General features: G+C 57.2%; 3 protein-coding genes across 9 annotated transcripts; 2 read left to right on the top strand and 1 right to left on the bottom strand.

The window, feature by feature from the left end:
• Positions 1 to 10,448: 10,448 nt before the first annotated feature.
• Positions 10,449 to 16,834, top strand: LOC104915605 (maestro heat-like repeat-containing protein family member 6). Of its 5 annotated transcripts, none has more exons than XR_014886403.1 (22): positions 10,449 to 10,549; positions 10,907 to 11,117; positions 11,213 to 11,329; positions 11,495 to 11,574; positions 11,703 to 11,823; positions 11,937 to 12,023; positions 12,295 to 12,399; positions 12,540 to 12,720; positions 12,802 to 12,911; positions 13,117 to 13,266; positions 13,415 to 13,569; positions 13,668 to 13,815; positions 14,034 to 14,212; positions 14,296 to 14,433; positions 14,581 to 14,695; positions 14,847 to 14,984; positions 15,170 to 15,346; positions 15,476 to 15,631; positions 15,745 to 15,912; positions 15,984 to 16,089; positions 16,177 to 16,334; positions 16,721 to 16,834. XR_014886403.1 is itself a non-coding variant. In XM_085235990.1 (21 exons), the coding sequence occupies exons 1-21, from the start codon at positions 10,467 to 10,469 to the stop codon at positions 16,239 to 16,241; spliced, it is 2,724 nt and encodes a 907-aa protein (XP_085092116.1). In that variant the 5' UTR covers positions 10,449 to 10,466; the 3' UTR covers positions 16,242 to 16,813. The 5 variants fall into 5 exon arrangements, 2 of the variants coding, with proteins under 2 accessions (XP_085092116.1, XP_085092115.1); XR_014886404.1 differs by having other exon boundaries at positions 16,676 to 16,815; XR_014886405.1 differs by having other exon boundaries at positions 16,672 to 16,811.
• A 953-nt stretch (positions 16,835 to 17,787) lies between these two features.
• On the bottom strand, positions 17,788 to 23,500 carry GRM2 (glutamate metabotropic receptor 2). Of its 2 annotated transcripts, XM_010718361.4 has the most exons (5): positions 22,848 to 23,500; positions 20,118 to 20,955; positions 18,503 to 19,566; positions 18,157 to 18,331; positions 17,788 to 17,924 (listed from the first exon to the last, which is right to left on the bottom strand). In XM_010718361.4, exons 1-5 carry the CDS (start codon positions 23,346 to 23,348, stop codon positions 17,851 to 17,853), a joined length of 2,652 nt encoding a protein of 883 aa, XP_010716663.1. In that variant the 5' UTR covers positions 23,349 to 23,500; the 3' UTR covers positions 17,788 to 17,850. The 2 variants fall into 2 exon arrangements, with proteins under 2 accessions (XP_010716663.1, XP_019475446.1); XM_019619901.3 differs by lacking the exon at positions 17,788 to 17,924 and having other exon boundaries at positions 18,018 to 18,331.
• Positions 20,835 to 23,123, top strand: IQCF6 (IQ motif containing F6). Of its 2 annotated transcripts, none has more exons than XM_085236004.1 (2): positions 20,835 to 20,972; positions 21,860 to 22,491. In XM_085236004.1, the coding sequence occupies exons 1-2, from the start codon at positions 20,960 to 20,962 to the stop codon at positions 22,456 to 22,458; spliced, it is 612 nt and encodes a 203-aa protein (XP_085092130.1). In that variant the 5' UTR covers positions 20,835 to 20,959; the 3' UTR covers positions 22,459 to 22,491. The 2 variants fall into 2 exon arrangements, with proteins under 2 accessions (XP_085092130.1, XP_019475486.2); XM_019619941.2 differs by lacking the exon at positions 20,835 to 20,972 and having other exon boundaries at positions 21,845 to 21,986; positions 22,072 to 23,123.
• Positions 23,501 to 26,821: the final 3,321 nt, after the last annotated feature.

Below are 26,821 nucleotides of genomic sequence, written 5' to 3'. Positions count from 1 at the left end.
TGCCCTGGGATGAGGTAACGGTGCATGGAGGCATTCAGCAGGTCTCAAGTCTACTAGTGGTCTGGGCTTTTTGTCCTTTAATGAGCTTGGTTTCGGTAATTAGGTCTGTCCTGCCAGCCATGTGCCTGCATGGCAGAGTCCTGAGCTGGGGAGCAGTCTGTGCTGGGAGGTGGGATGGTCCCACCAGGGTGAAAAGGGGACGTGGAACAAGGAAAAGCCTCTGGGTGCCAATGGGACCCAAACCAAAGCTTGTCTCAGCACTGTGCTGCTGCGTTGCATTTAGTCTGGGGCTGCTCCACTTTGCACACAGCAGAGCTGACACTGTGTGATACCCATGGAGAAGAAAGGAGGCCGTCAGTGCAAGCTGTCACCTACAGCCAGGACATATTGCTGTGAGGCTAGGAGGAGTGAAGTCCAGCTTCCCTCATACTTGCCTCTGTTGCAATAACCCTTAATACCCCTCACTATCCTCTCTTCTTTCCCAAATCCCCTAAATATCAGCTGGCCTGGAGATGCCCTGTGCCCTGGCTGCTTCTTGCTTGGGGAAGCGTGGGCACGGCCATGCAGTCTGCTTCCCACACAGCTGAGAAGTCAAGATCTTTGCAGTCAGACAGGGGATGGGCAGGGCACCCTGGGGCTGTCACGTCGGCTCAGCACATCCGTGCACCATGTGGATGGCAAAGGGCCGGTGCTGTCACGTACCCATGGTGAGAACATGGAGGGCCGCTGTTATCTTTGCTTGGAGGAAGGGTTCAATTAGAAACTGTCTCACAAATGCGTGGTTATTGAATGAGTTGCTCATTTACTATGTATGAGCCATCCCCACAAATGTGCCGAGTGCATCTGTCCTTGGCAGGGTGCAGCTGCTCTGAAGGGAAGCAGATGAGCCTTCCTCGTCACAAGGCTTTCTTCATCGAGACTCTTCTGAATTGTTCCATGCATGGAGCAATTCTCCAACAGCATTCAATACAACAGCAGGGGTGAATCAATCTTATCAAGGCTGCCCTATTTTTAACTCTTCTTTGGTTTTATTCCAAAGAAGGCTTCAAATGCCATATGTCACAGGGCACAGCGATGCTTCTAGCGCAATCGGTGGCCACAAAGAGCTACCCAGGAATGCACTCTATGGCAGCTGGGGAGAACCTCCTGTTCCCAGCATCTTCAGCCTCTCTGGGACTTGTTTTCACAATATGAGAGAACTTAACAAAAGGATGGCTGGCTGTGGAGCAAATCAGTTTAACCACCACAAAGCTGAGCTTACTTACGTCTGTCTCATTGCCACCAGAATTTGGCGAGGCCATAAATTTCATGAGATGGGGTGCCTTAACTCTGGTTCTTAAACCCCAGCAGGTAGGCTGGGGCTCTTGCATCTACTTGGGAAGCATCTGGTGTTGGTCTGGGTGAGAGACAGAGCTGAGTGGTCCTCGGGCTTCTAGCTGACAGCACTTGGCACAGTGCGGGGCTCTGCGCAGCTCTGTTGCGTGAGCACGTTGTTGATTTGCTCAGCTTTGGTTGGCTCATCTCGAGATAAGTCGTGATGTTGTTTAACTCAGGTTTTCACTCAAACCACGTGACAGCAGTTGAATGGTTGCTGTGGCCCCAGACGTTGCTGAACCACTGTGGCTGAGTGCTGCTCACACACCTCCAAGTAAAGCAAGGAGGCTGCCTTCCCCACTGAGCCTTCATCGCGGCTTAGTGAGAACCAGGCAAAGCCTTCAGGATCACATCTCTCCTTAGCCACTGCCTTCTCAGTGAGCTCAGCCCAGTGTGGCCACAGCATCTTGGAGTGGGACTGTCTGGAGGGCCTCCTGCAGGCTGTGTTTGCAGGCTTGGTGCTTGGCGGTGCCACTTTCTTCAGGGATGGATAGAAATAAATGCTCACTAATCTGCCTAGCACAGCTAGGGGAATAATTAACTCCAAGAATGAGGTGGATGTGAGGAGAAAATCTGAGGGCAAATCTGCACAAGAGGACTGCCAGGTGGCTTTTAGCCTGCAGCACCATTCTGTAGGAGCTGCAATAAAGTGAGCCAGTACGCCTTTTTTCCCTGTTAGAACCTGAAAATCATCGATCACTTGTTATCGCTGGCCTGTGGTAGAGGAAAACAGTTCAACAGGGACTAGAGCCCTTGCATTATAGCAGTCAGGTGCTCAGACATGCCCTCAGGTGGTTCCCAGGCTCACATTGTTCAGTGGCTCTTGTGTGCCAGGCATCCAAGTGTTTGCTCTGCTGCTGTGTTGCTCCCTGAGTGGCTGCTCCACGCTGGTTTTGGTGGCTCTTTTTTCTCTAACATCCCAACCCTGTCCTCTGAGGTGTATGTCAGGATGTGGCGTGCTGTTGGCTGGTGGGAAGCTTCTTGTGCTATCTGCATGAGTTGGCAATGCCAGAACCCCACCTCCAGTACTGAACATGTCCCAGGAGCCCAAGGCTCAAGTTGGAGGATAATGTGTCTATGTCTGAAATGCTCCTTTAGGGTGGCCCGTCATCCCTGGAAGCATTCAGGAAACATGTAGAAGTGGTACTTAGGGACAGCTTAGTGGTCAATACTGTTGGTAGGTGGATGGTTGGATCAGACAGTCTTAGAGGCCTTTTCCAACCTTAATGAAGAGCATCATACAGTCTACCAGTCCACCTCCCTTGTAGAGTAACAGACCAGGGTAGGAGAGTCTTGAGGATGCAAAGAGGCTTTCACAGCCCTCTTGTGCTGGATGACACCGTGTGTGGGAACAAGAAAATAGCCCAGTGTCCCAGCATGAATCAGCCATCCATTCACACACAGTTTGCTTCACCAGTGGTGCCAGGCGGTCCTGCAGGGAGATGGGCTGCAGGGATGAAGGGCTGGCTCTGCCCGTGACAGGGTGTGTTGTGCTGGGCATTTGTGGCTGACGAGTGTTCATGGGAGGAATCAGACTCCAGATCTGGGTGGAAGAGCTTCACTCCTGCCTAGGCGTTCAGAGCTGAAGGTCTAGTAGCCAGCTCTGAAGTGCTCACGCTGTGGGTGTGAAGACTTGTCTGCATCTCTGGGAACTGAGATGAGCTACAAGCAAGAATTTTCTGATTTGAAGCCTTTCCAGGTCTGGTATTGCAATTCTATTGCCTGTGAGAGGATTTTTGCTGGACTGTGACACGGTTGCTTATTGGCCTCCTGTTCCAGCAGCTTCAAGCTGTGCTTCAGAATGACACACGGCTGTGCTGTGGCTGTACTGGTGCACAGGTGATGGCTGTGCCTGCGTTACAGAACCCTGCCCTGTGTTTCTCCAAGCTTATCAGCTGAGAGTCACCACGTGTTTATTTACAACATGCATGCAAACCATAGGAATGCAGGTACTGGTGTATGGACAACAGGCTGTGTTTGCAGAGCAGAGGCAGAGCAGTTGCACAGTCCCTGGAACTGATTACCTCCTCCTAAGGAAACTAGTGGGATATCTCAATGCATCCACTGATGTCCATGCTTGGTGCTATGCCACCTTGAGCAACCACATCCACCTGTGTTAGAGCTTACAGTGTGCCCAGCACCAGGATTTTTGCCTTATAATTATGTCATGTGAAGGTGAGGGGCTATCTTTACAAGACAAGACCTGCCCCAGAGATGGAGCAGATGCTCAGCGCAACCCTGATCTAAGGCTACAGGCATCATCAGAGCAGATGTGCACAGCTTGCTGGGCCAGCACAAGGCCATCAGGAGGCTTTGTTTGTAATTACAGCAAACGAGCAATGATGGAAGGTTCTCAAACTCCCCTTCTTCGGGTCATTTTTACCCATGATATCACTGATTGCGACACCAGCGTGACTCATCCCACGCATGGGATTTATCTGAGATGTCTGTTTCACCCGAGGTTGGACTGTTTGTTTGCACAACGTGTTGTAATGCTGCACAAACAAGGAGCAGGGCAGCCCAGAGCAGACTGTCTACTCTCAACAGGGGAACAGAAGAAGAAGCTTTGGGGCACGAGGATGTAAAATCCCACCACCCCAGGTGAGGAGGTCTCACTTTGCACCAACAAAACTCACATACTCGGTAAGAAGTGAGGTGTTACACCTTGATTCTCAGCTCACTGTGTGCTGCTAATGGGTCAGACCAAAAGTCCGTGCAGCTAAGAGGTGTCTGTAGGTAGGCAATGTGCCCACGCAGCCCCTGACACAGCCCACTCCCCATGCACCGCCCAGCCCTTGGGTTGCCTCCAGAACCCAGCAGTGAGATAGGCAGTTCTGTATCATTCTTTCATATAAGCTGGTGTTAGTGTGCCCCGTGCGAGCTGCACTGCCTGCCCTCTCACATCTCAGACAGCCTATCACACCACAATTAAACTCACTGGTCTTTACAGCTCCCTGGCTGAAAGGTGTAAGGTTTCCTTCTGGTGAAGCCTGCAGTCAATAGCTCGCATTTCTGACGCCCTTTGTCATGGAGTAAGTATTTATGGCAACTACACAGTGCTGTAGGTTGTTTCCTTGAAGGTCAGGACAGCTGACGATAAAATTGTGTAACCCCCCCTGCGCCAGCCCCTTACTGTACATCCGCAATTTCAAATAACTGGTTACTCATTAGGAAGATACCCTTGGAGTGATTCGACAGAACTAAGTGCCTCTGACCATAATTGTTCAAGAAGGTTTGACTTAATCTCTCTAGATTGGGGTGCATATGGGGTCCTCTCCCTCTGCCTTCTGGTTCTGATCCTTTGTGGGTGCTCCTGGCATGAAGTTCTCCCACCCCCTGAAAGCAGACACTGGTGCTCTTCGGGTGAATGCAGAGCACAGAAAGACGTGTAATAAAAATAACAGGGGCTGCAAACAAGCAGCCTGGCACCTCGGCTCTAATTATAACAGCACTCAGCCTCTGCCCAGACTCAGCAGAGGCATTCTGTGAGCAGAGCACCCAGCTTGAAGCAGCCCTTCCCTGGACGGGCAGCGCCTTCCTGGCGCTGGTTGGTAAAGGAAGTCCCTCACATGGAAACCCCTCACTGGATCACTTCCTCATTTCCCTTGTAGGCAAAGTGAAAATCAGGCAGCAGCCTCGTGGCTCTCGGGCTGTGTCAGTGTGAGCACAGCCATGGTACAGGCTCACGTCACCAGGGCTCCGTTCCTGTGCTGGGGTTATCAAAGAAACCAGCAAATCCTGAGCGCTCCATGGGCTGTGTGGGGCATCCCGAAGCCCAGCAGGTACTTTCCATGTGGAAAAATCCCCAGACTGTACTAAGTGGCTGCGTAGGTAGCAGTCTACTGCTTTAGCAGGCTAGGCAGGAGCATTTGTGCTCGGCCGCCTGAACTTCGTCACTGTGCTGTGTCCCCTTCCTGGCTGCTTCCTGCTACACTTTGATATGGCATCACTTTTGTTTTTGCCTTTGGAGAAATAAACAAAACAGAAGGCCAAAAGCCAGCTGCCTAAAACACATTCCTCTGCCGTGACTCGGAAAAAATCTCTTCTTTAGATGTAAGCATCCACTGTTTGCATTGTTCATCCTCCCAGCGGGGTTCTGGGCTTTGTCTGCCTCACTCGGTTGGAGTCTGACCATCCTGCTCTTCCTATTTCTGAGCTGCCCAATTTGCCATCCCTTCTAGCCACAGTTCGTGGGTTCCAGCTGCCTCCCAGCTCCAGGAGTTGATAAAACAGGTTTGGTGCCATGCATGGTGGATCGAGTTGACAGGCAGGAACGCGCTCGGTCTTGATAGGGCTAACTTTATTTAGCAGGCGCGTTGCAGAGCTGGCACTGAGCAGAGAGGCAGAAGCAAAAGAATGTGTCTGCTCTCCAACAGGGAGATGGTGGAGCATATTCCATCCAGCCCTGTCCTGGCGTCAGGGTCCATGCAGTGATGGCTCCACGAGTGGGGAACTCTTTGTCCCAAAGGTCTCTGCCTCATTCTTGTGCACTCTGCTCACCTTTGCCTGCTCCTGATCTTCATGCCCCCTGGGTTGACACAGTCATGAGTTCATCCGAGTGTGAACTCTGCTCACCCCAGTGGGAAACAGCAGAGAAAGTTCAGGACCGGAGGTAGCTGCACGCACTCAGTCAGGGAAATCAGCAGACTCTGCTTGCTTAGAAAGAACCTGTATTTAAACAAAGCAATGCCCCTGGAACCAAGGACTTCGGGGCTAGCCTGTAATGTGGGGAATGGAGCTCTTCATGCTGCAAGAGGGGAAACCTCAGGGCCAAAGAAGTGCATGTGCCCAGAGGTGCAGATCCATAGCTGTACTGGGAGATATTTTAAAGACAGTTTTGCACTACTTCATGGAGCAGCTTTGGGTGCCTTCCAGTGGCTTAAGGACAACTTCACAGATGCCAGAAAGCTGCTGGTGGGGTTCAGTCCAGGTCCAGCTCTCCATGAGTTCTCGCTCCTGGATCTTCCTGCTCCTTTAGGCCGGTTCTGGAAACAGACATTCTGACTTCCCTTTCCCTCCGGCTCTCAGATGACTGAGGTGCTGTATATCTTCGTGTAAGGAGTGACAGTGCATTCCTCCAGCACTCTGGGGTGGGCTGTATCTCATCATCAGTAGGTCTCTGATCCCTCATCACCCACTGCAGCTACATGACAGCCTCCTTCAGCTCCACCAGCCTCTTCAGGTTACTGCTACAGTCAACTCATACAACCTTCCTCCCTGTTTTCAAGGTTCTGATAACAAACTTCTAGGACAGCCTGCTGACCTTTGGCTCAGCTTCCTCTCTAAACTCCAGTGGCTTTTGCTTCATTGCCTACTTGTTACCCAGCAGTAAAGATCGGTTCTGATAACAACAGAGGCTCCTCCCTTCCCCCTCTTCCCTGCACAGGTCAAATCTCTCCCAGATTGCTTGAACAAATTTGCAGGTGGGGCAGTGAGAGATTTGCTTGCGGAAAAGGTTTTGTCCCTCTGCCATTTTTCTTAACTCCCTAAGGAAGCAGTGCAATTACAAAGGCAGGTGGGGAAAAAAAAAAACATGATATGACAGAACGGGTTTGGCACTGCTGTGAGGATGAAGTCATTTAGGAGCAGAGAAAATCACTGATGTGGCAGCTTTATGTCTTCTCCTGATGTAACGCAATATCTTCCTATGGAAGAAATTGGGACCACTGTTCTCATTGGCTGAGCTTCCCTCCTTGGTCTTCTCCATGGTGTGAAAGCTGGCTTGAGTTTCCTCCTCCTACAGCAGCAATGAGGGAAGCACAAACAGCAATCTCAGCTATACTGATCTGTATCTGTGATTTCTGTCTGCTTGTAGCTGCCTGCTTTGGCTGTGCTCTCTGGATGGGAAGGGGCAGGAACAGAACAGCCATCCCATCCAGCTGGTTGAGTTCTTACTCAAGCTCCAAAGCATTGCAGGGTTAGTTGCTCAAACCCTCCCTCTTGCCTGTATTGGGATGGGACATCAAACAGCTGCAGAAAACCCATGCTACGACTGGGGAGATGGGATGATCTCGCTCTGAGAGTGCTGTTACTACCCTGGAGACCTGGGTGCAGTTGCTGGGTCCACGTTAGATTGTGTGCATTGCCCCAACCAACCCCACTTCTCTTGGTGCCTCCTCTGTAGGCAGCACATGCTTCCCCTCACCCCTCGTCTCTGAGAGCCTCAGCCTTCACAGGAAAATATGGTCTCCCTGTGGCTGTGTAAAACCTACCCTGTCCCCCAGTTGGCATAGTCCTGCACAGACCAATGTGTTCAGCATTTTAAATATTAATAGGACATTTGAGAAGCGGGCCCTGCGACACTGAAGGTAAATTTTCCATCTAGTTGCTAAACTCAGACCCACTCTAGTGAGAAGTTCAGTGCTTTCTGAACTGGGCCTGAAATCAAAGGTTAGCTGGAATTCCATGCAAGAACAACCCGACCAGGAGGGGAAAATGGAAGGGGAGGGAGGGCTGCGAGCTGGTGGGAGGCACTGGGAGAGCAGAGAATGAAGACGCGGATCGGAGTCGCCACCTTGTGACTGCGCGGCCACTTCCACGGAACGCCTTACCGTTACCGTCCAAAGCTTCCTTTTAGGGTCCAAACTGCCAGATCTGAGGGTCCGAAACCTTCATTTTTAGAGTGCGATACTTTTTTGTGGCATAAATGCTCATTCTTTTCCATCCGAGGGTCTCATTTTTGGGACACAAAGCGTCTCCAACAATCCTTTTAAGTGTGTGCAAAGCCTCGTTTTTAGAGTCCAAAGCCTTATTTGACTCTACAGCCCCTTTTCTCCATGGCCCACAGCCTCATTCTAAGGGCCAAGGCCTGGACTTTAGAGCCAAACTCTTCTTTTCAGGACACAAACCTCAGTTTTGGCTTCAAACTATTGGTCATAGGGCCCCAACCCTTGATTTTTAGGGCTCACAGTCTCACTTTGTAAGTGTCAGCGTCCCTTTCAGGGGGTCCAAAGACTTATTTTCAGAGTTCAGAGAATCCATTTAAGATCCAAAGTCTCTTTTTATAGTCTAAGCGCTCAATTTTAAATACTCATATTTAGAGCCAACCCTTACTGTCAGGGTTCACACTCATTTGAGGGCACAAGATCTCCTTTTTAGCCTCATTCAGGGAGTCTGAGTTTTAGGGTGCAAAGCCTTCTTTTTAGGCTCCCAACAACCAGTTTTAGGGCACAAGTCACCACCATCAATCCCACTCCACCTGTTTAAGGGTGCAAAAACCCATTTTTAAAGTCCAACGCATGATTTGAGGACCAAAACATCACTTCTTAGGGCACAAACCCTACTTCAGGGTCTAAGATCTCTTTTTACAAGATTAAAGCTTATTAGTAAGGACCAGAAGGGCTTTCAGTTTTTAGGGCCCAAGGACACATTATCCACGCTTTGAGACTCAATTTGAGTTACAAAGCCTTCTTTTTATTGCTTAAACCCACATTTTAGCTTTATTTTGAGGGCCTACAGTCTCATTTTTGAACAAAACCCTTCTTTCTAATGTCCTTACTGCACAGTACAAACTATTCTGTTTAGAGCCCAAAGCCACAGACTAGGGTCCAAGGCCTGAATTCTGTTTGTAGGATGCAAAAACTCCTTTTTGGTGTCCAAACCGTCAGTTTAAGGACAGCAACTCGCCATTTTATGTTCTTAATATCATCCTTAGAGTTCCAAATCCAATTTTTAGAGCCCAGAAACAGTTATAAAAATGGCAGTGCAAACAATGAAAGTGAGGCTGGGGGCACTATTATCACACTTGGGGATGTACAGAAATGAGGGTTCAAACAGTCTTTGGGATTTAGAGGAAGGCTTGGAATCATAGCAAGCAAATATAGAGTTTGCCATTAAAAAAAAAAAATAGAGGCTTTGACCATAAAATGAGGTTTGGGCCCCTAAAAGCGATGCTGTGGCACCTAAGGACGGGCCTTCACACAACACAGCCCAATATGCAGCCGCTCTCGCACTGACGGCCCCGCCCCTGCCAGAGCCTTTTATACGGGGCGGAAGAGGGCGCGGCCGAGTCAATCGTGGGCTTCAATCAGGTCCGATCCGCGCCGCTCGTCTGTGAGGCGCTGCGGAGGGCTGCGTGGCCGCAGTTCTCGATTAGGTCCGCCCCAAATAGACGCGCTCGGGTCCTGCGAGCCCCGCGGCTCTGGCTGCCGCCCGGCTTGTGGGCAGTAATGCCGCTCCCACTGCGCTGGCTCTCGGTAAACCCAAGTCCCCCGAGTCGCTACTTCTGGATCCCAGTTCTCCCAGGAAGCGGCCTCCATCTGCCACTTCCACCTGCTTCGGGATCCCTGTCTCTCCAGTACCCCATAGAACCCAGTTCCCCCTTAGCGTGCAGCTGGCTTCACCAAAGCTGTGTCCTCAAAAGTGAGATGTGCCCAAGGAGACCATTCTTAAATATTGCAGGATGACTGGGATACAAGACCTTGTCTTCCCTTGTGGAAAGAGCCGCCTGAATTGCCCCTTCCCAGCTGTTCAAATATTTCTGCCCCGCGGTCCCAGGCACTGGAGGTAATGGAGAAGGTCAAGAAGTCTCTAGTCAGGTGAGGCTGGAGGCCCAGGGGTGGTGTCTGCATGGGGTGATTTTTAAGCCTGGCAAGAGTCCATTCACCAGCTCATAGTACTCCCCATATTGGGGCTATCCTGACATACCAAACACAGCTTTTCCTGGTGTGCAGGAGAGCCCCATTGTGTATTGTTGTCACCAACATGCACACAGCCCAGTCTTTGCAATGTTGCCCTCAGCAGAGCAGAGCAGGACTCTCCAGGCTGGGGGAATTACCTAAGCACAGTGATTGTGGCTTAGGATACATAGAGCAGAGGGATCACCACCTTGAACAGCAGAACTCTATGGTTCCCTCCTGTGTCCTTCTTGGGTTTCCTGGTAGACTCCTTAGCTCTCATTGAAAGGGTAGTGAAATTGCCAACTCAGGTTCTTTCTGATGGAAGAAGGGCTGAGATAAGGATGGAAAGGTCACTCAATGGGCAAAATATACTCAGCTTGGGGAACATTAATAGAGTTTATTGCTACCTGAGAACAGTACAATGAGAACTAAAAGCACAAAGTCCAGGCAACTTGCCACGTAAAGCCAGTCGCAATGCCGGGAGCAGCTGGGTCAGCGCTGATGGGGCTTGGAACTGGGGCTTTGGCCCAACAGACACGGCAGACAAAACGGAGCTGGTTTGTATTGCAGTGCCAGGAGCAGCTCTGAGTGTGCCATTCTGGGTGTTGCTGTGTGAGGAGGAAGGGCCAGGCAACATCCAGGGGTGCTGCTCTGTGCAGCCATGGCTGCTGCAGCTGCCCCAGGTCAGGGGCTAGTGGTGGGGACAGGGGCAGTCAGGACAGGGGACACTGCCAGTGCAGGCAGAAATGTGTGCGGGCCCACACCAGGACCCCACTGGGCTCTGGGGCCATCCAATAGTAAAAGGAGAGGTGCTGAGCAGAGGGGGAGAGGGTCACAGAGACGGTGGTGGTACTCGGTGACATCTCTGCCCTGCCACAGGGCAGGAGCCACATCTGCCCATCTCCTCTCTGCAGGATGGAACGGAGACACCCCAGCTGCCCACAAGAGGCCTGGCCAGAGAAGCTTATGGTATCGCAGCTCTCCAGCCCCCAGTGGGGTTCTGATGCAGTGTGTGAGGTACAGGTGTCCTTGGGCCCGGGTGAGAGGCTTTCTGCCTCTGTCATGTCACCACAGCAGGAGAATCCCATGAGCTTCATCCGTGCCTGCTGCACACGCAGACCCCAGGTAGCGGGCACTCTGTGCTTCCCTGGCTGCCCCTGCCTGGCCGTGCCCAGATGGTGCCCTGATGCCAGCACCTGTAAGTCCTCTCCCTGTCTCAGGCAGAGGCACAGAAGATGAACTTTCTGGCCTCCGTCCGTGCTGTCTGCGAAGCGGAGGACTGTGGTGCCCATTACCGGCTGTGTGTCTGCCCGCTGGAGGTGGCGCAGTGCATTGAGGTAAGGGGAGCACTGCAGGGCCGGGCGGTGGGCACAGCCCTTCCCACTGCGGGGTCGTGGGGAGCCCCAGGAGCTGGGAGGGGCGCTGGGATGGGGTGCCCGGGCTCTGTCTACAAGCAGGGCACACTGCACGTCCCATCCCTTCCCATCGCACCGTGCCCTCAGGCGCTGCTGCAGGAGGAGCCCGCCGAGCGCCTGGACACGGAGCTGCGGCAGCAGGCCATGAGTGCCATCGCCGCCATGAGGTACCGCCCCAGCCCAGCTTTGGCCAACGTGGTGGCACTGGTCCCAGCTGGGGGCCCTGAGCGGGGCGGGCAGCGGGGCACAGGGTGCCGAGCGGAGCATCACGCCTCTGCCCTCTCTCCTCTTACAGCAGTGCGTGGCTGCTTCCAGAGGAGCGGAAGAGCAGCCTCCTGCGTGCCTGCCTCAGCAGCGTCCTCCACCTCCCTCGCCACGAGGACACAAAGGACCTGGACGCTGCACTCTACATGGAGGTGCGCACGGGCTGGGCCCTGGGGCGCTTCCTGGGCACCACCACCCGGGAGGCCCCTCTGCTGCCAGCAGGACGCGGCAGGGAAGGCCATCCTGACCCCTGTCCTTCTTGCAGACCATGGAAGCCCTGCACCGCCTGCTGCAGGTGCTGGTGGGCAGCGCAGGCACCTCTGTCCTCGTGGAGCTGCAGAACATCTTGGAGGTCTGGCTGGGGCAAGGCTGGGATTTGCGGGGATGGTTCAAGGCCATAAAGGGGGGATCCATGCGAGATCTCCCCAGGACCTGCTGCGGGCAGGGGGTGCTGGCCCAAGACCGGCCCTTGTGGGGTCAGAGGGATGGGTGGGGAGCAGTGGGAAGGCGGCAGGGCTGCAGCAGGACAGAGATGCAAACACCGACCCCCACTGCAGCTGGGGAGCGAGCGGAAGGACGAGCGCCCCGTGCTGTGGGCACACCGGCAGCTTTTCTCTCCACAGCTCCTGCTGCCCTTCACCATGTGCCAGCTGGTGGCCGTGGAGGAGAGGGCCGTGGCGTGCATTGGCAGGCTGCTCGCCTTCAGCAACACCTGCTCCTTGCCCAAGGTAGGGAGCCCTGGTGCGCACAGCTCCAGCACCCCATCCTGTCTACCCAGCTGGAGCCAACCTGTCTCAGGCTTGCACAGAGCCTGGGCTGGTCCCCGCTGCTCTGCTCAGCCGTGTATCTTTGCTGCCTCTCTCCCCAGGTGTGCTCCTGCTTTACAGGAGCTGTGGTGCTCCGGCATCAGTGCACAGAGAACCAACGCTTCCCTGTGCTGGGGAAGCTGGCCGGGCAGCTGATCCTGTGCTGCACCTCCACTGATGAGGGGACCAGAGATGAGGCGATGAAGGCTGTCCATCAGCTTTTCATTTTCATCGCCTCTCAAAGTGAGAGGAGTTGTGTTGGGCCAGGTTCCCAACCCCCAGGTGCCCAGGCCCCTCCCTGACATTGTGTCTGCTCCTCTCCAGGAATGTGGCTGTGGCAGAAGGATCCCAAGAAGCAACAGCTCCGGGAACGCTGGCAAATACTGTTCTATGAACACATTTCCCAAGAGAACAATGCCAGCAAAATCTTCATGGTAAGAAGAGCAAACCCTGAGCCCACAGGAGAACCCAGGCCTGCAATGACAGGAAGAGTGCAGGCGCTTTCCCCAAGCAGCCCTGGTGCCCGCAGGGCCCTCACGCTCTGTACCCCAGGCATCACCCAGCCCAGCCCCTGCTCCCAGCTTTCAGCCAAGCAGCCATGCAGGGGATGAGTCGTCCCTTCTCTCCTTCCTCCCACAGATGTTTCTGAAATACCTTCAGTACCCTGAAAGGGTGAGCATCTTCCTCACAGCCATTGAGAGCATGACAGCGCCGAGCCTCCACAGCACCGAGCTGGCTGCCCACATGGTGGATGTGCTCGCAGCAGAGGCTCACTTCCCTCCAGGGCAGGTGGGAACCTGCTGCTGCCACAGCTCCAGCCCTCGGGGCTCTGCCCCATCCCTGGCACTGGCACCGCGTTTGGCCAGCAGGCAGCAGCAGGGACGGCAGCAGGGCCTTGCTCCAGTGCCATCCCATTCTCACGTGTGTCCCCCTCCAGGTGCGAAAGATTGTGAAGATGATCTACAACAGCCTGCCTTCCATCAAAGCTGAGCCGGCTCTCGAAAGCCTGGGCAGGGCCCTGCTCGTGCTGGCCAGCAAACACCCGAGGGAGATGGTTAGCAGCCTGCTGGGTTGCTCCCCCACCTGCACCAGGTATGGGGCCCACGGCCCTCAGGGCTCCTATCCCCTCCCCACCCCACGGCCATCAGCCAGGCGGAGGCAGCCACACTGACAGCCCTGGGGACCCGCAGTGTCACCATCACCATGTGGAGGGAAATGCTCTCGGAGCCCCCAGCTGTGGAGAAGGTGCTGCAGGAGCTGCTCCAAGTGCTCACAAACCATTCTCTGTACCACATGTCTGCATCCACTGGGGACAGGCCACGTGTCCTTGCCCTGGCTGTGAGTTCCTCACTCACCCAGCTCAGCCTGAGTCCTCGCTACCCTTCCCTATCCACCCCCAAGCCTGGTTTCTGCCCTGGGGCACTGGGACACACCTCTAGACCTGCCTGGTGCTCTGGGGGTGTCCCTCTCCATTTGTTCCTCCATCCCCACACCTCTTGAGATGGGCTGGAAACCTGGGGGATGGGACAAAGACAGCGTCTGGGTGCTTTCTGCAGGCAGCAAGGATCCTACCGGAGATACTCCAGCTGCCTCTGGTCCTGAAGGAGGCCCAGGCCATCTTCCCCCAGCTCTTTCTGGCCCTCCTCCTGCAAGTGTCCCTCACCACGGAGCTGACACTGCAGGAGGTGGAGATCTTCTGGGAAGAGCACCAGCAGCACCAGCTCACTCCCATCAGGTGCCACATCCCCGCCCCCCCGCTGCACCCAGGGTCCCGGTGCTGGGGCTCCCGACGTGACTCACACCCTTCTCCACCCGCAGGTCCGCGGTGCAGGCCTTGAAGGTGCTGCTCTGCAGCGTGGGCCTCCAGAGGCAGATGGAGGCCATCCAGGAGCAGGGTGGCTGGGACGCGCTTCTCAGCACCGTCACCCACCTCCAGGGCGTGCAGGTGGTGGCCAGGTGAGAGCCCTTCCTTGTGGCATCATGGGGAGTCCCCAGTTCTCAGACAAAAGCCTGTGGCCCCTGGGGCACTGTGGGAGTAGAGCACAGCCAGGAGAGCTGTGCCCACCCAGCTCAGGGCTGATGGTGCCTTCTTATCCCTGCCAGGGTGATGAGGGAACTGCCTGGTGCTCTGCGTGACCCCATCTTCCACCAGCTGGTTGAGCTGCTTAGCACCAAGCTCTGCTCCTGGGAGATGGTGGCCATGGTCTTCCTCGTTGAGGTGAGCAACAGCTGCAGAAGCAGTGAACGTGGAGCTGCGGGACCTCCACACCAGCCCTGCTGCCTTCCTTGGGGCCAGGTTTGGCCGTGCCCTGCTGTAATTGCCCCGAGCTGGTGGTAGGACTCAGCACGAAGAGCTGCATGTGTTGCAGATGCTGGAGTGCGTGGACCTCAGTGAAGAGCTGCACCGCATCCTGAGCCTCTTCAACACCTATCTGCAGAGCCAGAGCGTGGGCACGCAGCAGCTGGTGCTCAGGAGCATCCTGGAGCTCAGCAAGAGGCAGGACACGGTGAGCAGGAGCAGCTCTCTGCCCATCCCCTCACTGCCTGCTGCCCCGGGGCTGTGTGGGACCGCCCTGCCTGCCAGCACCGCACCATGCCATGATGACAAGCCAGTAGGGAGGCTGCAGCTGGAGCGGTTCTGCCCCAGCAATGGTCTCTGTTGTGCCAAAAGAAAGGGGTGTTCTTCCCGCAGGCGAGGAAAATGCTCGGCCTGCTGCCGTGCATCATGGAGCAGCTGCAGGATGCGGACAGCGGCGCCCGCGCCACGGCCCTGCCAGTGCTCAGCACCCTGCTGCGGCTCCTGGACAGGGGGAAGCTCAGCCTCGTGGCTCTGGAGCTGGCCGGCAGCCTCCCAGCGCTTTTTGAGGACGTAAGGGGAGCAGGGAGCCCAGCTTGCTAGGGATGTGGCCGTGACCCCAGTGTCCCCACGCTGGCGGTGCTGGCCCTGCTCACAGTAGACTTGGAGCTGACATTTACATCCTTCCTTCCTCCTCCGCAGGAGTCCGGCACGGTGCGTCAGCTCTCCATCCACCTCTTCCTTGACACGCTGAGCTTTGTGGAGGGCAGAGAAAAGAGGAAGATGCGGAAGGAGGTGTACAGGAGCCTGGTCCCGCTGTATCTGCACCTGCACGACGAGGAAGAGAGCGTGGCCAAGGTGGGAACTGTGTTCATTTGGGGGAGGGCGATGCTGTCCCTGTGGTGCCCTCCAACCACAGGGGTACTGCAGCCCACGGCAGCGTCAGCCCCTGCAGCTGCATCTCCCTGCAGAGGGGCTGCAAGGAACGCGGGCTCTGCTGCCGCTTGGGCTGCAGTGGCATCTCAGCTGTTTGGCAGGCCTCCCAGAAAGCCTTCCTTGGTGCCACACGGTTCCTGCGCTGGAGGCGGCTGGAGCACCTGGCAGAGGTGGCACAGTTCTGGCAGATCGGCGAGTGCCTGGTACGCACATTCCCACACCCAGGACAGGGTCAGTTCTGCTCCGCGCTGACTCCATGCCCTTTTCTCTCCAGCTGGTGGAGAGGAGGAAGAGTGCAGCACAGGACTACCTGGGCCAGAGCCTGCTCTATCTACAGAGCCCGCAGGAGCCCCTGCGCCGGGAGGCCGGGAGGTTCATCGGTGAGCCACGACACTGAGCTTCCCCTGTCCCCAGCCCTCCATGCTGCACCCAGGGAGCAGCCGGGGTCGCTGAACATATGACCGCAGAGCTCATTGGGAGGCACGAGAGCCCGACGGCGCGGACCCGGTGGTGGCGGTTCGGGCGGCGCTGACCCCGCGGGACGGAACTCGGCGCCCTCCGGCGGCTCCGCGGGGCACCGCGCACGGCTGCGCTCCGGCGGGGCGGGGGGACCTGGAACGTCGGGGTGAGCGACTTTTTACACGGTCTGATGGGACAAAGGGTAACGATTTTAAACTGAGAGAGGGGAGATTTGGGTGAGATGCTAGGGCTAAATTCTTCGCTCAGAGGGCTGTGAGGTGCTGGCTGCGCTGCCCAGAGCTGTGGCTGCCAACCCTGGAGGTGCCCCAGGCCATGGAGGGGCCCTGGGCAGCCCGAGCTGGGGGGCAGCCAGACCATGGCAGGGATGGGGCTGGGGGCTGGGAGGTCCCTTACAACACAGCCGTGCTGTGATTGATTGACCAGGAGCAGAGCAGGGTGCATCGCTCTGGCCTCATTTGCATGGCTCATTTGCACATTTCGAGGCAGGAGAGGCTCCCCGGGGTTACGTTCTCTGCATCACCATCTCCTCAGGCCACAAATACCTGCTATGGTGACAGGACTGATGCCACGCAGAGCCACACACTGTCACCAGTGGTGCTTGGCCCTATCCCCATGTTGTCACAAACCTTCGATGCAGGAAGGAAGGTGGGAGGCAAATCCCTTCCCAGGAGGTTGTAAGTACCTGGGGGCCACCTGTATGGCTTTTGTGCCTGGGTCTCTGCATCTTCCACAGGACCCTCCAGTGTGCTCACAGCTACTGCTCATTGTCAGTTCTTGCAGGGCCTCTACTGGCTGCATCCAGCTCACAAGGCACAGCGCACGGCATCAGGCACAGTGGCATCATGAGGCTGGGAAAGCACACAGAAGTGCAGCCAGGCCCCCACCACTGTCCTGGGCACACATGGTGTCCTTCTGAGGCTCAGCCAGCCCTGGGGAAAGGCAGAATGCATTTAAAAGAAGAAAAGGAAAGGGAAAAAAGAAAAAAACCACAACCAACAAAAGAACACTTTATTTACATAAATTACAAAAAAAAAAAAAAAAAAAAAAAAAAAAAAAGGAATCTTGGGCACAGAAAAAATCTACTCTTAAAAAGGGCTCAGCCCTCTGGGGCCCCATCACTCAACAGCCCTCTGAGCCCCTCTCCAGGTGCTGCTGGGGTCTGCAGTGCCCCAAGGCATGGAGCAGGTGTTCCTGTCCCTCTGCCGCCATGGGATGGGAGCATGGAGAGCTCCTCAGGGACAGGGCCGGGGCTGGGACCCTGCAAACCCAGGAGTAAAAATGAAGAGGAAAAGGAAAAGTGCTACCGGTACAGGTGTGGGGGTCTGGATGTGCTGGGGAGGCTGGTGTGATGCTTGGCTCATCCGAGGGGGTTGTGACATTGGAGAGAAAGTGGGGTGAGTGAGGGCAGCGTGCTGTCAGTGGGGCTCTGTGTGGAGGAGGGGTATGGTGGGGCACGGCTCAGGGCAAACGAAGCGTGACGGACAGTGCAGTTCAGTGCAAGGGAGCTGGGGATGGGGCTGCGCGCCACTGATGGGCTCTGAGGGATGAGTGCTGTGATGCTGGGGCTGGGCTGGGGGCCACCTTCCCGCTCCTCCAGCCCCTACTCTGGGGCTGGTGCTCGCTGTGAGGGGGTGGGCTGGGGCATGGCCTCCCCCCAGCCTTCACAAGGACGACGTCGTGGAGTCCACTGCCTCGCGGCCATTGCACACTGTGGGCACATACTGTGAGGCTGAGCCTGGTGGGGAAAGGCACCAATTATGAGAGGGGGGATCCAGCAGCAGCCCCCACCCGGGGTATCCCAGTGCAGTGATGGACCACCAGGAGCAGCTCTGGGGTGGAGAACTTGGGAATACAGCGGCCGATCCCTTGGGTGCTGCAGCACCCCTACCTCCTGCTCCACAGGTCCCCCTCCCAGCTGTTCCCTTCCCAGCTGTCCCCCTGCCCAACTCCGGCCCAGCTGCACTCACCGTGGGACTGGCTGGAGCCAGCAGCCGCCATGCTGAAGCGCGCCATGCCCACGCGGTGGCTGGCCACATTCTTTTGTGGCTGGAAGAGTATGATGTGGAGCTTGGGAGTGAAGAGGCAGCCAAGGACCACCGTGCCGCTGAGGCTCACTGAGATGCACATGGTGGTGGTCTGCACCTGGAGGCAGAGGGGTGAGCATCACAGGTGTGGTAGCATCACACGCCCAGGCAAGAGCGTGGATGGGGCCCTCATCAGCCCTTCCCCAGACCCTCCCAGCCCTGTGCTGCCCCGGTCATGCGGGCTGCTCTGGTTGGGCCCCATGGGCATCCCCAGAACTCAGGCTCTTACTCGGTAGTCGCTGGAGGTCACATAAAAGATGGGCAGGAAGGCCAGCCAGATGATGCAGGTCGTGTACATGGTGAACCCAATGAACTTGGCCTCATTGAAGTTTTCAGGGCATTTCCGTGTCTTGAAGGCATAGACCGTGCACAGGACAATCAAGAGGACGTTGTAGGTGAGCGAAATGAGCATGTTGGAGTCACGGTTGTTGCACTTGAGGGTGACGATGTACCTCTTGTGAGGCTCGGTCTCCTTGCCTGTACCAGGGGTCTCCACCAGCAGCCAGATGATGACGATGACCAGCTGGCAGGAGATGAGGGCCATGCAGATGACCACCTGTGATGTGGGGCTTATGAAGCGAGGGCGCTGGACCCCCTCCTTCACCCCGCTGAAGATCCTGGCGATGCGATTTGTCTTGGTCAAGAGGGCCGAATAGCAGACAGCAAAAGATGTGCCCAGCCCCAGGCGCCGGAGCGTGCACACCTCAGTGGAAGGCTTTGCAATGAAGATGAAGGTCATGCTGTAGCACATGAGGACCCCAGTCAAGAGAATGTAACAGAGCTCCCGTCCAGAGGCCTTCACAATGGGAGTGTCATTGTTCTTCATGAAGACGCCAAAAACAAAGAGAGTGCAGATAAATCCCAAGCAAGAGATAGTGACGGGACCGATGGCCCAGACGTCTTTCCAACGGATGTACTCCTGGGGCAACTCATAGCAGCCATTCAGGGTCTCATTGGGCCAGTAACCCAAACCACAGTCCATGCAGGTGAACTCATCCAGCAGGTACTCGTAGGGCTGGCAGGGGATGCAGATCCAGCAGCAGATGTCTCCTGGCTGCATGCTTTTGATCTCATTCTTCTTGCATGGATCACTGCACTGGGACACTGGGATGGACATTCCTGCCCAGGGGATGAGGCTGGTGTTGAGGATGAGCCCCTCGGCCCAGTAGCCCACCTTCTGGTACCGGTACCGCCCATCCATGCGGTGATAGTTGAAGATATTGTAGCGCCCAATCCCATCACCGTAGCGGTCAAATCGAACCACGCTCTCAGTGTCTGCTGGCCTGAATGGAGCTGGAGAGATGAGAAAGGGAGATGGTCACTTCTTGGACAGCTGGCCCATGTGGCCATGGTGTGGGATCACGCTCACTGCCACAGGGATGCACCGGGGAGACACAGCCCACCATGACCAAGAGGCTATTTCCAACCTGGCCCCTCGCCCTTCATGCCGCATGCAGCATTATTATTTGGGATCGTGAGAGTAGTGGTGCAGAATGCTCTCACCATGGTTGGCACCCACTAGCCATGCTGCAGTGCAAAGCAGGGGGGTCTGCATAGCCGTGCAGTGTCACTGCCCCCCAAACCTCCATGGCTCTGAGTGGTACATAGGGCTCAGCCCAGAGGGGACGATGGTTCTGACTGACCCCAGAGCTGTGGGCTCCTGACTGAGGCTCTCCCTCTAGCTTAGTCCCTGAGAGGTGACTAAATCAATCACAGAGCAAGTAGCTGAAGTCTCCAAGGAGAGACCAAGACCTCAAGGAGTGAGAGTGTGACTTCCTTGATCCTCCCTGCCCCTCCACCCATTCAGCTGTGCAACCAAGCCCCGTCTCCACCTCTGGACTCACCATCAAAATTAACATTGAGCATGAAGTCCTTGTAGAACCTCTTGCCGTTGACAGGCTTCATGGAGTCGCAGAGCTTGGTGGTGTTGGGGCACAGCGCCCGGTGCATGTTGTGAAGCGAGTGAGCCATGGCGTAGACCGCATTGACCACGAAGGTGATCTTGGACTCTGGCTCAAACTTGCCCGTCTTTAGGGAGTACCGGCTGCAGTCCTGCATGTGAAGGCTGCACTTGAACTTTTGCTCCCAAAACTCCCGAAACCAGGGATTTCGGCTGTTATTGTAGGGATGGAGGTTGAGGAAGTATGCGGCGAACTCCCGGATGGGGTACGCTGCCAGCTCGATGGTGATGGCTCCCTCCGCCACCGCTTCACTCCCCGCCACCACGCTCTCCAGGGCTCCCCATCCATCGCTGGCCACCCATATGAAGGAGACATTGGCTCTGTGGGCGGCCGCCAGCAGCTCCCGGGCATCCTCACTGCGGGTGAAGAGCACGACCACCTTGGCGTTGGGTTTCTGCAGCAGCGCCCGCACCACGCCGTCGTAGGTCTTCTTGTTCATGGAGCGTCCTACCTTCTCCGAGGTGGCGATGCAGATGTTGCGCATGCGGGCTTCTTGCTCAAAAGCTTCGATGCCCGTCTCGCCGTAGTCGCCCTCTGAGGCCACCGTGGAGACGTAGGTCCAGTTGAAAAAGCGGAGGATCTCCGACATGGCTTTGGCTTGGTAGAAGTCAGGTGGGACGGTGCGGGCAAAGTAGTCATAGCGAGACTTGTCACTGAGTTTGGCACTGGTGGAAGCGTAGCTGATCTGCGGGATCTGGAAGAGCCGCAGCAGGTTGGCGACCTGCATGGAGGGGAGAGGTGAGCACAGCCGGACTTGACCCCATGAGAGGCATCCCCTGAGAGCATCCACTCCTAGACACCGTGAGTGGCTGACCAATGGGCAACCCCCATCTGGAGGCTGGAGGAACCCAGTGCCCTGCGGTCCGATGGACACAGGTCATCCAAGCCCTCAGTCCTGTGTTGGAGCACAGGAAACTGTGGTTGTCCCAGGGCTGGGGTGTAATGATGTCCCCTGGGCATCCTTCTGAGGACAGGATGCAAGAGGTGATGGGGAGATCCCTGTGTGTCCGTGACCACCAAGGGCTGTAGCACTGGAAAGCCTGGCCACATCCAGACCTTGATGCCTGGCACAGGGCCTTGGGGTCATTTACTCACAGAGGTTTCCCACTCCACAATCCCAGTGTGTTCCTACTCCTTGCAGCCTCCGCTCATTTCTTTTTTTTTTTTTTTCATTATTATTTTTATTAATATTTTATACTCCCCCCCCTCTGAGATTAAGGTTGGGAGTAAATAGATTCATGGCAAACACCGAAACTCCACCGCAGGCGAATGGAGCGATGCTCATCTGCGATGACAAAGCTGGTGCCCCCAGGGCTGAGGGGGCACAGTGAGCACTGTCCCACTGAGCCCCGTGGGTCAGGCACCGCGATTGACTGCTGTGGCTGCTTCTTCCCCTCGTTATCTTCAAAAAGGAGAGAGCCCTGCTAATGAGGCTGTTAGAAAACGCGGCTCTCGCAGGCCGCACGCAGCTCTGCTTCCTATGCAGGAGATACAGCTTAATTAACATGGACAAATGCTTTTAGCTGCAAATCGCCCTAATGGCACAAAAGTCCCAGAGGGCAGTGATGCTGTGGGGACATCGGGGGATGTGGGGCTGTCACCATCTGGTGACTCTATCACATCAGGTGGCCCTGGACCATGTTCCTCCTGTCTCGTGTGGGGTTTTCAAGGCCATTCTGACATCAGGAGGTGTCGCTGCCCCCCGTGGACATTCTGTACCCAACCACGCACCTGGGACCCATGGAAACGCAGGTGGGCTCCCTGGGAGGTGGGCTCCCTAAATCCCATCCCAACCCACGGTGCTGCCACTGAGGCCACCCGTGTTGTGCCCCCACAGATGGACCCCGACACGGCCGCGGCCATGGCCATCCAGGCGTGGTGGCGAGGGCAGCTGGTGCGGAGGGCACTGCTGGTGGCGGCCAGCAGCGCACGGCGCATCCAGGGCTGGTGGCGACGGGTGGGCAGCCAGCGGAGGGAGCGGCAGCGCCTGTGGGTGCTGGCAGAGTACATCAAGCTGGAGCGAGCCATTGTCCTGCTGCAGGCTCAGGTCCGGGCGTGGGTGATGCGGACGGAGTACAAACGCTGCCAGGAGGCCGCCCGCACCATCCAGACCTGCTGGAGGGAGTACGTGCAGCGCCGGGCTGGAAATTGCACCAAGGATGTGGATCTGCACATTGACATTGTCCTGGGTATTCCGAGTGACTGTGGAGCCCAGAGTGAATAAAGCACCATTCCCACGGAGGGATGGCCATCTTGCGTGGGTGCTGACCCCTGTGTTTGTGGCCAGCGGGGCCACAGCAGCAAACAGATGGCTCCATCCGAGGGGCTAATGCCCCCCCGCTGCTGCTGGGGATGGGACAGCATCCCATGGCATAGGGCTGGCATGCACCCACCCAGCCTCAGCAGCCTGGACTGGGTGCTTTCCTTAGCAGATGCTGAGCTCCCTGACACACAGCCCAGCAGAGAAGTAGGGCCGAGGAAGGGGATGGGCTCCGTGCTCCTCAGCTCCAGGAGGTCCCCACCCGATGAGGGCTGAGGTTTGGCAGCCCTACAGCCAGTAAATGCCCTCTGCCACTTCTGCCCACAGCCCAGGCTCTTATCTTGCAAGGGTACCTGGATGGAAACATCGCTGTAGGAGCCCCCGATGACACCAGTGATGGCTGTGGGCACATCATCATGGACAGCATAGGAGCCATCGGGGCAGATGTGCTCGGAGCCATCCACTCTGGTCAGGGATGCGCGGACGAAGTCGAGTGACTGCTCGAGAGCATAGGTGTCCTTGGAGCAGGTGTCCAGGATGTGGGCACCCAGCCTCACCCCCGGCAGGATGCTTGGGTCCTTGTTGATCTCATCCAGTGCGAAGAGCATGGCCTCGAGGCGCTGGATGCCCCGGTGCTCATTGATTTTGCCACAGTCTTCGCTCCCCACTCCTTTCTCGTGGATGGGGAAGAGCCCCCCGATGACCAGGTCCCCTTCAGTGCTGATCTCCTTCTTGCTGTGGGTGGGGCCGTGCCCAGCAGCCAGGCAGGAGGCCAGGTGCATCAGCCAGAGCCAGGCAGCAATGGGGACCGCCATGGGGTGTGCTGGTGCTGGCTGGGGATCCGCACGCCCCATGTCACCCAGCACTGCCTGTTAAGGTGAGGGCAGCCAGGGCCCCAGCATCGAGGATGGAGCAGCGTGGTGGTGGCAGGGGGTCTGCTGCCCTATTGGGGCCTTCAGCACCTGGAAAAACAAAGGGAAGAGGCACTGGGTCAGCAGGTCATTGGATGAGCTGGGGCTGTCCATCTGGGAGCTGTGAGGAGATGCTCAGGGTGGTTGAGCCAGGGCAGCATGCAGGTGTTTTGTGTCCCCACCAGCCCATGTGCCCCCCAGGAAGGATACCCTTGGAGAGAGCTGAGCAGATGTGACAGCTCCAGCAGCAACCCAGGATCTGCAGGATGTAGCAAGTGACACAGATGTGGGCAGACACGCAGGGCCACCCTGGCTGCCCAGCTCCCCGGGATGAGCTGGCACGTGCAGAGAGGCAGGCAGTCAGTGCTGCAGCAGTTCCAGGCAGTGCAGCCTAGTGGGGGATAGCTTTTCTGGTTGGTAAAGCATTGGGAGAAGAGCCAGGGATGTCACCCAGGGGCTGGGACATCATCCAGAGCAGGGACTGAGGCAGACTCGATACCAGATCAGAGCCCCCCGACCCCAGTGCCACCTGCTCAGCCAGGGCCAGCTGCTCCACCCCAATGCAAGGGGCACAGCCGTGCTCCCACCCCATCCAGCCCCCGAGCCCCATCCCCACTGGGTGCCAGCTCCATCCCGCAGTGCTCTAGAGGCAGTTCTTTCACCACCGCCCCTTCCTTCCTCGTACACTAAATTCAGAGATTTCAGTAGAAGTAAGAGCCAGGTTTGCTGGCTTCCTCTGCATAAACCATAGAGGAGCTGGGGAATCAAAGGCTTTTGCAACAGACAGGCCTTTTTTTGGCAGTAAATGAGGTCCCCTCAGAGATGAGTTGTCTTTTCCCTCACCATGAGAGGGATTTGTTTCCCATTTAAAGTCAGCTGCTGGAATCCCACAGGGCCAGGGCTTCAGGGGCTGTGAAAGAAGGGGACCCCCTCAGCCTGACAGCCCCAACCCCAGGTGGCTGCAGCTCATGGGGGGCTCCAGGTGAGACCCATCAGAGGAAGTCTACCTCCAGCTCTCCCAAAGGGCGTTCCCAAAATCATCAGCTCCGTTAGGGAGGCAGAGATAGCTGCAGCCATCCCTGGAGCCACTCACTGGGCTGACACGGTGCTGGGGGGAAACTGGCACTGGGAACATCTGGAGAATATCTAGGGTGTGAAGCACCCGACTGGGCAGAGCAACAGCTGTCCCAGTGGCCAGGGTGCATTGGGAAGGCTCTGCCAGCTCCCATCTGCTTGCAGCCTCAGCATCAGCAATCAGGGATGTTTACATCACACAGTTGGCCCCGTGCTCCCCAGAGCACCCTGACACCTGCAGATGCAGGGAGGACCCTGGTTGCTGCCCTGCTTTTAGGAGGAGATGCATGTTCAGCTGTGACCATGAAGCTTTGCAGCCAGGACCCTACCCTTGGCTCAGCACTGTGCATGCAGGTGCGCACCCGTGCAAGGTGCATGGGCAAGCACTGCGTGGGGGTTTGCACACCAACACTATGCACTCTGCAGGCACACCCGTGCAGGGCTACCGTGTGTGCTCATGCCTGCAGCATGCGGGTAACGGGCCGTGCCCTGCACAAGTCCACACGTGTGTACAAGAGCGGCACGTTGCAGCGCACGCATGCCGTGTGGCCACACACGCGTGTGCACAACGTCGGGAGCAGGGTGACACCTGGAAGCGCCTCCAAAACCTCCTCCCTTTGGGTCGACCTGTGCATTGTGGCCACTCGTCCAGCCGGCGGGAGCAGGAGGGGAGGACGCAAAGAAGAGCGGCTGGCGGCACGTCAGGGTGCCCCTGCACCGCGGCAGCACCCGTGCGCTCGGGGAGGATGCGGGGTCAGCCGTGCACCCAGCCGGCCCAAAGCACCCGAGGGACCGGCAGCCCCCGGAGCAGCGAGAGAAGGGCAGGCGGGGGCTGTCCCCGCATCTGCCGCGCTGTCACCTCCGCGCCCCGGCGCCGCGCACCCGGGGCCGCAGCCGGACGGGCTGGTGGCAACGGCGCCTTCTCCGGGGCTGGCGGCGAAGCTCCCGGTGAACCCGCGGCCCCCGGCACGGTGCCGACCCCCCGCCTCCGCTCTTTTCCCTCCGCCCCGCGACTCCCGGCGCCGACAGCGGCGCCGCGGACCCGACGGCTCCCGGAGCGGCCGACCCCCGCGCTCCGAGACCTCGGGAACGAGTACGGCGGAGACGCGGGATCCGCAGCCCTTACCTGGGCCCGGCGGGGCTGCGCCTGGAGCCGGTGCCGATGCCGCTGCCTCTTCGGAGCTGCTGCTGCCGCCCGCCTCCCGCCGCCGCCTCTGACACTCCGCCAGCTCCAGCCCGGCGGAGCCGCTCCGCCCCCGGCCCCCGCCCCGGCCCGGCCCCGGGCAGCGGCACCCCGCGGGGCAGCGGTCGGGACACGGGCAGGGCGGACGGCACCGCGGAGGCACCGAGCGACCTTCCGGAGAGCGGCTCGGCCCCCGCGCCCCCAGCCGCCCCCGCCGAGCGCGGGGGTCCCAGCCCCGACTGCAGCCGCGCTGCCCACGCCCGGCACCCAAGCGCCAAACCCTGGGTGATGCTCCCCGGGTGCCCCCCTCCGATTCGCAGTGCAGAGCTTCCAGGGGGGGCAACTCGGGCTGCAGTTACGGTTTCGAGACCTCGACGGACTCCACCGTTTGCTCAAATTCTTCTCGTAGCCCTTTGGCTGCCCAGCGTTCCACTTTGCTGCATGCATTTCCCTCCCCTCCTCGCCCCCCCCAATGTTGTGCCGACGGCTTGATTGGCCCCAACTCCCAGCAGTCCTGAACTGTGGGCATAACACGGGTTTTGGGGCACAAATCAGATGTGGAGATATAACCCAGGACATCCACAACAAAGCCCCCACCTCGGCTCTCATGCAGCACCAGGTTGGAGCACCAGCACTGGATGATGGAGCGGGGCTCTGGCAGCAGCAGATGCCTTTGCTGGGCGGAGAGCAGAGTGGGACCAGCACGGCCAAAACCCCACTTCCCAGCCCGGCACATGGTTGCACCCAGCAGCAACCACATCCCACCAGGAAGCATCCTGGCTGCTGCTGCTCCAGCATTTCTGGCAGCAGAGGAACAACAGCAAAGATCCCCCACCTCCGTTTTCCATGGGGTTAGGGGGCAAGCGGGGCTAGGAGCTGCTGTCTGCCTCCAGTACCCACAGACTCAGCTGGGCATGAATATTTCAGGGGGCTTGGCTGTTTTGTAATAACCAGCAATAAAGATAAACACCGGGAAGAGCAATATTTTACCATGTGGGCTGGAGGAGTTTAATATTTTATCACTTAGAGCACAAAATATTTATAAATAATCTCCTGTCAATCACTGGATGAGGACTAACCAAGACCTTTCCAAGACAGAGAGGGTAAATCTCCCCATGAGGGACAGCCAGACCCCTTGCCCCTTGCTGCTGGCGCCGGT

This window comes from Meleagris gallopavo, chromosome 14, assembly GCF_905368555.1.
Source record: "Meleagris gallopavo chromosome 14, MGAL_WU_HG_1.1, whole genome shotgun sequence".
NCBI lineage: Eukaryota > Metazoa > Chordata > Aves > Galliformes > Phasianidae > Meleagris > Meleagris gallopavo.
This window is presented reverse-complemented; position numbering and strand designations above follow the sequence as displayed.

Bases quoted from the DNA above. Each gene is read 5' to 3' on its own strand.
- LOC104915605 (XM_085235989.1), top strand. From the start codon at position 10,467: ATGCCGGGAGCAGCTGGGTCAGCGCTGATGGGGCTTGGAACTGGGGCT. The intron at 15,913-15,983 runs GTACGCACATTC...TTTTCTCTCCAG, and splicing joins GGCAGATCGGCGAGTGCCTG to CTGGTGGAGAGGAGGAAGAG. The intron at 16,090-16,176 runs GTGAGCCACGAC...ATATGACCGCAG, and splicing joins GGAGGCCGGGAGGTTCATCG to AGCTCATTGGGAGGCACGAG.
- GRM2 (XM_019619901.3), bottom strand. From the start codon at position 23,348: ATGGGGCGTGCGGATCCCCAGCCAGCACCAGCACACCCCATGGCGGTC. The intron at 20,956-22,847 runs GTACCCTTGCAA...CCCTCCATGCAG, and splicing joins ACAGCGATGTTTCCATCCAG to GTCGCCAACCTGCTGCGGCT. The intron at 18,332-18,502 runs GTAAGAGCCTGA...CTCTGCCTCCAG, and splicing joins TGACCTCCAGCGACTACCGA to GTGCAGACCACCACCATGTG.